Below are 10,855 nucleotides of genomic sequence, written 5' to 3' on the forward strand. Positions count from 1 at the left end.
GTTAGCATTTTAATCTCAGTTGTGATCGATTTTCATGTGTTAAAATCTAGTCAAAATTATGAAAATTGAGAACAAGCATAGAAAGATAATTTCTATATCAATACTATATTAATACTAAAAGTTTCAAATCAATTCAATACTGACTATAGGACCTAACATTTCAGTGCCATTCGATCATTTAAAAAATACTTTTAATTTTATTGAATCCCTATATTTATGTGAAATAAGCAGGTGAACTGTTATTACCCTTTTTAGAGGAGGGAATTGCAATTATGTTGCAAAAGCCAAATAAAACACAGATAACTGGTAGTTACCTTCAGTACATATTAACATAATTATCTGGGGTGAATATAGCCTATAAATTCAACATTTTAAAAATTAGCTAAAAGCTTGAACACGGGAGCAAATCAAGTATATATCTGTAATATACTTCCACAGCACCCTACACTTTGTCTACTATACGCTTCATCACTACCCTAATGTAATTGTTTACTTTATTGTTTTACAAATAACCCTTTGAAAAAGAAAGACGGGCTATGTAGACGTACACATATTATGTAGCAATGCTGCTTTATGCCAATACTGGAAAGTTAATGACATAATGTTCCCATTTATAACAATCATTACTAGAAGTTAATACATCACTGTGAGCCAGGTACTATTCTAAACTCATTTTCATGTATTAACTAATTTAATTTCTACTCAATTTTGGGGAAATTTCTAACTAATGCTAACTAAAACAGCTGGGCAACTAGTAGGTGGCAGAGATGAAACAGGCAGCATTTCTCCTGTGCTCTGGCTTTTAGCAATACTTTCCATTTACACATTTCTTTTTTTTTTTTTAAAGATTTTATTTATTTATTTGACAGAGAGAGAGAGCACAAATAGGCAGAACAGCAGGGAGAGGGAGAGGGAGAAACAGGCTCTCCGCCGAGCAGGGAGCCCGACGCGGGGCTCGATCCCGGGATTCCGGGATCATGACCTGAGCCAAAGGCAGACGCTTAACAGACTGAGCCACCCAGGCGCCCCCCATTTACACATTTCATAACACACGAATCACAAGACATTGTTTTCTCACGTGACCCAGGCGCATATTGTTGTTAACTAATGATAGGATATTAGAGTCTGAAGGCCATTTGTTTCCTTTTATAGCTGTGAGAACTGAAGGACATGGAGATGAAGGAACCTCTATATTTTTTATCACTAAGCAATGTCTGGAATTCACATTTCTTTTCAATATGCTATACTCATGATAACAGTTTAGAGATATCACAATAGCACTCAGAGACGTTTCAGAGAAGAATATTATGAAATACATTCACAAAACAATTTTGAAGGTAACAGAACTTTTCCTGACTGAAGTATCTCATAGAGATTAACGTAGTGCCTTGTTTCTACTTCATGGATTAATTTGTGTAAATAACTAAAATATACCTAGCACTTCAGAATTGAACAAGATGCTTTCAGAGCATCAGTTGTGAGGACCAGTTATCCTTTTATTGGAGAGAAGATGAGCTATAAACAACAGGTCCTCCCAAGATGACTCTAGGGGTCTCCTAATTTCCTATGCCTCTTCAGTATGAGGGTGAATGAATAATAACAGAAAGGAAGAAAATAGAGTCAAAAAAACCTTAAATGACATATATTCCTCCCAAGTCAATTAGAATATTTACTGAGCATCTGCTGTACAGAAAAATAAATATAGCTCTTTTGGAAATATATATGAAAGCAATTCAAAAAGTACAAATTTATAAAGCTAAGTTTTTACTATAGATAAGTTTTAAAATGTTATAGTATTCTGTTTTCTGATTTCTAGTATGACATATAATTTTTAGTGTATTTCAAGAAATGAACACTTCTTAGAAACCATTTTGTCGATTCTACTTTTATTTTATTTTATTTTTTTTATGGTTGATTCTGCTTTTATTTTAACATACATAAAATCAGCTTATAATGGCACTGAATACAAAAGACAGACAAAGAAACACTATTGCACTCAGAAAATACTTCCTAAGAAGCATTGCACATGATAGAATTGATTAGGAAAGGTACACATTTATAGTCAGATAAGACTATTATTATTCCAAGTTTGACAATACAGAAGTTTTCCTGATAAGAATTTGCCACATCACATATTGCACATTTTCCAATACTTCATCTGTTTCACAAATATTCCTCATATTTGTTTTTGTCCATATCTCTGTAAAATGCTACATGTAAGATTCTTAAGACAGTGAATTATGTAACATTGAAAAAGATGAATTACACAGAAGAAGTAAAAACAACAACAACAATATAAATACATGATCATCCCACTCTTTTGGTGGGAAAATGACAAAGTAACCTGGCAAACTTCTCTAAAAAGAGAGAAATATTACAAAGCTTAGTTTCATAAGCATTTGTCCACTTATACATGTTCTCTGATTTAAAAAAAAATGCATTTAGACTAAATGTCTGTGCTACCAGTTAAAATTTCTTGTTTACATTCAGTTTTTAATACCACCACCTACCGTTTTCAAATAGTGCAAATACATGAAGCACACTCAGTTTTGGTAGTCATTCAACAATAAATAATAACTCTAAGCCTAGTTATTTTATTATTTTTAATTCTAAAAAATATAAAGTGCATCCATAAGGTTTAAAGTCATTCTTCTCATTCTTGGATGTAACGATCAGTCAACCTGTGACTTTTTCCGCTCATGGCAAGAGTGTTCCACAATGCAGATATTCCTGGAATTTCTCTTCCTTTCTTCCCATAGTCTTGTTTGGAAGAAAGTTTCCAAAATAAGACAAAGTTTTTTCAGAAAGTCTTTGTGGAAAATTTCTGACCGTAGAGCAGCATCGATCAACACAAATTTCCTTGAGTTCCATGTTATAATAGTCTAAAAGCAAATATGTTTCCTCATTATTTAGCGGGTTTGCTACATATCGAATATAAATTCTTTCCACATGCTGTGCTGCTGACCCCTGTACTATTCAAAAATGCACAGTTCTCAGATCCTGGGAGGCTGAACCTGTCAAACAATAAAGAAACTTAGAATGATTTTGAGTTCATTATTTCCATTCAGTTACATGAAAATGAACTTTGCGAGGGTAGCGTCAGATTTTTTTTTTTTTTTTTTGCTTGATAGGAGTTCATGAAGCAAGTCATCTGGTCAAGTGACCATAAACCAATTTGTAGAGACAGTAGACAAGAATTGCAAGAAAGGGTCTGTGGAAGGAAGATAAAAGGGTAAGAGCAAAGTGTTCCATTTATCTGGTTGGCATGCCACCAGAGGAGTGACTCTTGGTTGTTTCTCAGTTAAACTCCTGGAGAAATAATTCCCAGAAAGTATACACATTCAACAATCAGGCATACAATTTAAGAGGGTGGGTGGTCCCTGAAGCCAATCTGCGTGTAAAGTACCATAGGACACATATTAAAAATGCCTTTTCTAGAAATTTAAATTTATTTTCCATATCAGTAATTATCATAAAACTGTTTAGAAGGCTAGGGTGCCTGGGTGGCTCAGTCGGCGTCTGCCTTCGGCTCAGGTCATGATCCCAGAGTCCTGGGATTGAGCCCCGCATCGGGCTCCCTGCTCCGTGGGAAGCCTGCTTCCCCCTCGTGCTCCCCCTGCTTGTGTTCCCTCTCTCACTGTGTCTCTCTCTGTCAAATAAATAAATAAATAAATCTTTAAAAAAACTATTTAGAAGGCTAGAAATTTATTCAGTTCTGAGTTTTCAGATGGCAAAGATTAATACTAACTATATAAAATGTCCTTCAAACTTCAAAATGTACATCAATTACAGGTAATAAAGTCAACATCTTCCATTCTGGGGCAAGTTTTCTGTCAGGTTCGTAGAAGGCTCTAATTTGCTTTTAGAAATATTGTGCTTTATCCTTGTGGGGATGACAACTGGGAAAGAGTAAAAGGGAATTATTTTCTAAAAAGTCAGCTTATCAGGAAAATATATATATGAGATTGGCAATGTTGGATTTTTCTTTTTGCATCATCGTAATTATTTCTGGAATATGTCTGAGTCTATCACTCACACTAAAATTTGCTGAGATAAAATTACTAGAAGCATTTATTGTATGACTTCCAAGTAGATAGAAAGAAAAAATGGCAATATTAAAACCCTTCTTTAAAGAATGTGAAAGAGTATAAGCATACAAAACAGATTGATAAACCTCTGCTCATAAAGGGCACAACCATCATATACAACAGTGCTTTGAAAGGAAAATGGCTTCCCTGAGCTGCCATTCTGGGGAGGATAAAGAGACATCTTGCAACTTACCAGTTGTTAAATTCTTTGCCATCTGACCATTTCCATGTCTGACCATCTTCAGTTTTCAGCCCAATCCAATGATTAGTTATACCCACATATTGTTTTAAAAAACTCTTGAAGAAAGCACAAAGGAGGTGTGTGTTAAACAACCCCTCTGGGTAAGTACATAATTAATCCTATTTTTCAGAAGCTGCAATTCAAGGCATGATATCTAAGCTGATCACTTATTAACTCTATTTAGGACAAGCTCATTTGTATTTTTGGCCTTTGACATTAAGTAATCAAAGCAAATTTACAAGATTAAACTGAACCCTGATTGGGACCTCAGACTGATCAAAGGGCTTTCTGTGACTAAATTTTCCCACAAGGGAGATAGGCACAATGTCTTCACTTAGCAGGAGACAGAAAGAAATCACAGATTATCTATATTAAAAAACAGCAATATTTTATGAAATTGTTTTTGAATACTATCTTACCATGTCCTTTTCAGAATCAATGAATGCAAGAGTAGCACCCCGTTCATAGCAAAAGTTTTGGGCCGGCATCCAGCCCCTCTTTTCAGTGGAAATAAAGTAGCATTTCTTCTGGTATCCAATCCAATCATCGGAGCATGAAGAAACATGGCTATTTGATGGCAATGGGGACATATATTGGCCTGGACAATTGTATTGGCCCACTGTGAACAGGAAAGTGGTTTGTTTTAGTAACAAAAGAAAGTAAATACCCACAGGATGCAAAATCAGTTCAGGAGGTGCTGAGCAGTGCTAGGTGACAACCTTATATAATCTCCTGTTGTGCCTAATCATTATTGTCAGGGTATAAGAAATAAGAGGGTGTCTTTCGAGCCATAATCTCAGAAAGGGGTAGGAAAATAGAAAAATCTTGCAAGTAGTCTTCGGACTAGAAAGGGGACAGGGCATTATAAATTACAATGCAGTCAATATAATAGGGTATTGGGAGATGAAGGACGGAAACATTTACAGGGAAGTAATTCAGAATACGGAAAGATCTCTGACTGAGGATGTTTCATAAAGTTGTAAAATTTCATGTTTGTAAAGACACAAATGTGTCTTGGTATTGCTATATGTTTTGAATACCATATCACAGTTGGTATCACACAAATCATCCATAACCACCATTCTGTGCCCTTGGAGATAAAAGACAAAAGACTGATCAATTCCTCATTAATCTATGGCTTAGATACTATTTTTTTCTATCAACAGTGAATGTGAAGCCCACATTTTTTTTCTAACTAAATGTCTATTTATTTAGAATCTAAATCAGTCCCTTTCATTTCAGATTTTAAAATATGCTCAAATGTAATTTTCTCCCACAATAATTTATAAAACATAGACACTTTTAATACCTGTAAAGAAGCTCTAGAAAACTCAGAAAGCACTGTACTGATCATCTAAGGAATATGGAATTATATTTAGTATTCTTTAAGAAATCAACCATATATAATAATTGGGATAATTCTAAATTAATCAGAATTTCTCATTAATTAGACCAAGTGATCCCTGTTGATTTCAGCTGGACATGAATGCTAACAGCAGAGACTCAATGAATTCATGAAGTACAGACCCACCTGATATAGCGATGAGAGCTATGATTAAAACAGTGATGAGGACCACATTCACAACAGCACATGGGATAGGAACTTGAAGGGACCCTTCATGCTGTGTTGCAAAATGAGGGCTGGCGGCGTTACCTGAAGAGAGAAAGTTGATGGTGAATTTAGGCAGACTATAGAAGTAAGAAAGGGACATTCGATATTCTCCTGAGGCATTTACATTTTAATTCTTCCTTATCTTGTTATATGAAATTTATAAGCTAATTTCCCCCAAATTTCGAGTGAATTAGGATAGTGAAACAATTCAGGGATAATAATGAAATCATAAAATATCTCCCCAGTCTATGCACTTAGTAGCTACAAAAATTCTAACTATATCATAATTTTACTGTTTGAATCACAAGAACATTTATTAAATCTCTGATTATCCTAGAAGATATACAAAAGAGACATCCTAAGCACAATCCCTTTACCTCTCTGTAGTTACTGTTTAAGAGAGATGACATAAATGCAGTAGATGTGGATAATGAATAAAAAATACTGAACTGATATATATAAAGAGCTACAACTAGCATGACTGAAAATTTAAAAAAAAGACTGATGGTACTTTTTGGTGAAGTTGGTACAGATGTGAAGCAACTGAAATTTTCATATATTACTCATGGGAGAGTAAAATGGAAAAATAATTTGGAAAACTCTTTTTTTATACAATTAAATATACACCCACCCTATGATCCAGCAATTTAACTTGTACAAAACAAGAATGTTCATAGCAGCTTTATTCTTAAGAGCCACGTCTTAGAAATAACCCACATATCCATTAATAAGAATATGGATGAACAAATTATAGTATATCTGAATACTATTCAGCAATTAAAAAAACTGACAAATGCAACAAAATGCATGAATCTCAAAAAAATGTTGAGTAAAGAAAATGCAGTTATAACTATATATTGTATATTTCCATTTATATGACATTCGAGAATTGCTGAACTATAAGTGAAATAAGTCAGACTGAGAAAGACAAATACCATATGATTTCACTCACATGTGGAATTTAAAAACAAAACAAATGAAGGAACAAACAATAAACAGAATCAGACTTATAAATACAGAAAACAAAATGATAGTTGCCAGAGGGGAGGAGGATGAGGGAATAGGTAAGATGGGTGAAGGGGGGTGGAAGATACAGGCTTCCAGTTATGGAATGAATAAGTCATGGGGATGAAATGCACAGCGTAAGGATTATGGTCAATGATACTGTAGTAGCGTTGTATGGTGACAGATGGTAGCTACATTTATGGTGAGCATAGCATAACATAAAGGGATGTAGCATTACTATGCTGTACACCAGAAAATAACGTAATAATACACGTTAACTGTACTTAAAAATAAAAAGAATAGTTGAACTAAACTATGGTGATAGAAATCAGAAAAGTGATTGCTTTTATGTGTGTAGGAAAAGTAATTCGACCAGAAAGAAACACAGGGGAACTTTCTAGGGTGATAAAAAATTTCAAATGTTGATTGGAGTTTTTTTTTATAATTCATTAAACTGCATACTTACGATTTGTGCATCCATTGTATGTAAATTATACCTCAATTAAAAATGATATGTGGATGAAGAGTCAAATATTTGAATTTTTCAAGAGAAGTTAAAATAATAGAAGAAATACAACAATATTAACAAATGTTAGGTGGAAGTTGATTATTTCATTTACCTTCCATATAGTGCTGAAACAAAGTAAAAATTTGATTTCACCAGTAAGAAATATTTTTGTGGAATATGAATATGATGTGAATGAGGATTCTTAGTTTAAAAAAAAACTAGAAGAATATTTATCTTAGAATATAAATAAATAATTGAGGAAGAAGAGAAGGGGATTTTGTGTCCAGAGTTTGAATTTGATTTTTGCTAGGATGAGCTCTCGAGGTTTTAAAAATCTGGCTTCACAAGAAATCTGTATTTCCCTATTATGTTCTCAAAACCTGAAATGTAAAATGGCCACTTGCATGATATTAGAGTTTACCATGCAAAATAGCCTCAAATGCAAACATATCTTGTTTTTCAATGTGTATGACTTTCATAATTAAAAGGATGTTAACAGAGAACATATCTTGAAATTTTTGTATTTCTATTCCTTGAAACATTTCTCTAAAGTCAAACTGAGCAAAGACATGTGCTTTCTTTCATTGTTTACTGGTTGCCAACATCAGCTTTTGCTGCTGGGGATTGTTTTTCCCAGCGGAGGTCTGCACTCAGATTTTGCAAGAGAAGCCTTTACTGAGCTCCTATCTAGTTCTATTTCTCACAGCTTCTCAAAGCAAGTCTTCTTTTTTTTTCACCAGTAGATCACCGGAAGCAGCCTTTGCTAGGTAGGGTGGTAAGTTCAGAGCTCTCTGTCTAGTTTCACTTCTTCCCATGTGAGAGTCAATCTTGCCTCTTAGACTCAATGAAGCAACAGTTCTGGTTCCTTAGCAAACACTAACTCGTCCAGATAGCTCATGGACTCAGAGCCTAGCTCAGTCTATTGGCTTATCCAGTGGGCAAACTGTGGAGATAATTCTCAGACTGTACATTTGTTTTCCATTGGTGAGGGCTATTGTTACTCACAGTTTGATTTATCACCTAGGTGACAAAACACTCCCCCAACAGCATACTTCCGCTCTGATTATGGGCCTTGTTCATTAATGAAGAAACTGAAAATAAATCCACAATTATATACTGAGACATCCAAAGGTGATGCCCAAGGATTGTTCATACTAATAAAGCAACCACAAAGGCAGCATAAACTAAACATTCAACAGAAAATTGGATGAACTCAGAAAAAGCTGAGGATTCCTGAATTAGGTCCTTCTTCTTTCAACTATGCTCTCTACTTATTGAGTAGTTTTATTATTATATACATTTCTTCTTTTCAGCAGCTCAACTGGGCCATAAAGGTATGGTTACCTAGCCACCAGAAATCTGTGTGGCATGCACTTGCTATCTACACTTGATTTTGTGTTCTTAGGTGAAAGATGGGTTTATCAGAAGTGACTGATACCTTTTTAACATAAACCAGTCTAATAGACACACACTCAGAAAACAATCCCTTCCTCCAGATTGTTCAGCTCTGCTGTTCATAACACACCCCTTTATTACTGGATAACTTTGTTTATAAGTAAATTGTCCCTCCCACATGCTAGTGTTTTGGAGCACCTCATTAATTAGAGAGGAAGAGGGATATATGGAAAAATTCAAGAAAACCTCACAGAAACACATTATAGGAAAAACCAATGGGAGCATCCTAGTAATAGGAAATAGAATAGGTCTGTGGACAGAATAGATAAATAGAAGAGAGGAAAAGGTAAATAGCTAAGATGACCATATATTGATGTATTTTGATGAAAAACAAAAGAATGGAAGAACCATGTATGATTCATGTAGAATTTGAAGCCTGTGATTGAAAGGGGGAATCAGAATGATGAAATGAAGAGTTCCATGAAGAGTACAGAAGTAGAAGTTCATATTTTCAAGAATTTTTCATGACATTCTCCTAAGAAATTACCTCCAGGCCTGGTAAATGTTCAGATATGTTCAGATACAGCTATTCTTTCAAAGATTGGAAACCTTCATTCCCAGCAACTGGAGGATGCTGTCATGAGAACACAAGCTGAAGCAAACAGAAAGCATACAAAGACACAGGTGAAGACAATAAAGAATGTAATTCGTTATGGGGAAAACAGAATTGCTATAAAGAGAGGCAATGCATCCCGAAGCATGCACAGATGGATACGGAAAAACGGTGGTGAATGCACTGGGCCAGTGCAGGGAGTTTTCTAATTAAATCTGAAGAATTGATATCATATAAACTGAAACAAAAAACAGATCTCTAATGATCTTCAGAAATCCACCTTTGTGGTTTCCTCTCAAGTCTCAGGTATCCTGTCTTCTCATGGATAGAGAAATATTTACTTGTTCTCATTTTCTCCTTTACCTGGACTGAAGTAAAATGTAATCAAGTGTTTCTAAGACAAAGGCTCATTTTTTAAAATACTGCTAATATCAGAGGATAGAGAGATAGAAGATACATGATAGATAGAAAGATGATAGATAGATGTGTGTGTGTGAGAGAGAGAGAAAGAGAGAGATGATAGGTAGATGTGTGTGAGAGAAAGATGAGTTTTGTTACCAGTATATAACAAAGGTCTGACTTACTTTGTTGTCCACCCTCTGGATGCAAGGAGCTGTTCTCTGTTATGGAACAATGTTCAGAATTCATCTTTGTTCTAGTCAAGATTTGCTGGTTAATCCCAGGTCAAGCCAATCTATAGCAAAAGTCTTTGCCAAAGCTCTTGTTCAGTCTCTGAGTCTGTGAGGTATCGCAGCGTTTATATTCGGTTGTATTGTCTCCACCCCCTTCCTCTTGCCTCCTAACCACTCAACTTCATCAGTTCTCTTTAATTTATGCTCCAGCAGCCCAGACAATTTACAATGTGTTATTGTGGTGAGCTGCGGGTTTTCCCTGTTGTCTGAAATGTGCTTTCTCACAACTGTAGGTGTAGCATGAAGAGACAAGCGGGATTTTCCCAGAATCTGAGACATCTTTCTTTAAATTTGTGAAAAACACAAATAACTTAGGAGACAGCATATTTAAGTAAAGAATGAAAAGTTAAGGATTCCTAACTTTGAGGTGGAAATAATTTGGAGAGTAATATTTCCCTTAGAACCTCATTCATTTATTTAATTAACAACTAATATTTATTGAGCATGCACTTTGAACCTGACACTGTTTGGGGTTAGAGAGTTTATTGTTAAATAAGAATTTTAAGATCTCTGTCCTTATGGATCTCTCTCCACTCTGGAAGAATTTTACTTAGGAAGCTATAAACTGGCTGTCGGAAGGGTATCATTCACTTCTTTCCTGGGGACTAGTTCTTTTAAGGTATCATTTAGTACGTACTTGTTTTAAGGAAATAGAAACCTTGTGGTCTGGAACTTCCTTTCTATGTTCTAAAATTGTTTAT

At 34.9% G+C, this 10,855-nt stretch overlaps 1 protein-coding gene across 1 annotated transcript; it reads right to left on the reverse strand.

Annotated features, from left to right (window-relative positions):
- Positions 1-1,884: 1,884 nt before the first annotated feature.
- LOC116623602 (early activation antigen CD69-like) lies at positions 1,885-10,175 on the reverse strand. Its single transcript, XM_032390888.1, has 5 exons — positions 10,047-10,175; positions 5,861-5,983; positions 4,749-4,948; positions 4,282-4,385; positions 1,885-3,014 (listed from the first exon to the last, which is right to left on the reverse strand). The coding sequence occupies exons 1-5, from the start codon at positions 10,108-10,110 to the stop codon at positions 2,906-2,908; spliced, it is 600 nt and encodes a 199-aa protein (XP_032246779.1). The 5' UTR covers positions 10,111-10,175; the 3' UTR covers positions 1,885-2,905.
- Positions 10,176-10,855: the final 680 nt, after the last annotated feature.

The sequence above is a fragment of the Phoca vitulina genome, unplaced genomic scaffold (assembly GCF_004348235.1).
Source record: "Phoca vitulina isolate PV1807 unplaced genomic scaffold, GSC_HSeal_1.0 scaffold59, whole genome shotgun sequence".
NCBI classification, from domain to species: domain Eukaryota; kingdom Metazoa; phylum Chordata; class Mammalia; order Carnivora; family Phocidae; genus Phoca; species Phoca vitulina.

Excerpts from the sequence above, each read along its gene's own strand:
- LOC116623602 (XM_032390888.1), bottom strand. The coding sequence starts at position 10,110 with ATGAATTCTGAACATTGTTCCATAACAGAGAACAGCTCCTTGCATCCA. Across the intron at positions 4,949-5,860 it reads AGCTCTCATCGCTATATCAG|TGGGCCAATACAATTGTCCA; the intron begins GTGGGTCTGTAC and ends TCCTGTTCACAG. Across the intron at positions 3,015-4,281 it reads GGCAAAGAATTTAACAACTG|GTTCAGCCTCCCAGGATCTG; the intron begins GTAAGTTGCAAG and ends ATTGTTTGACAG.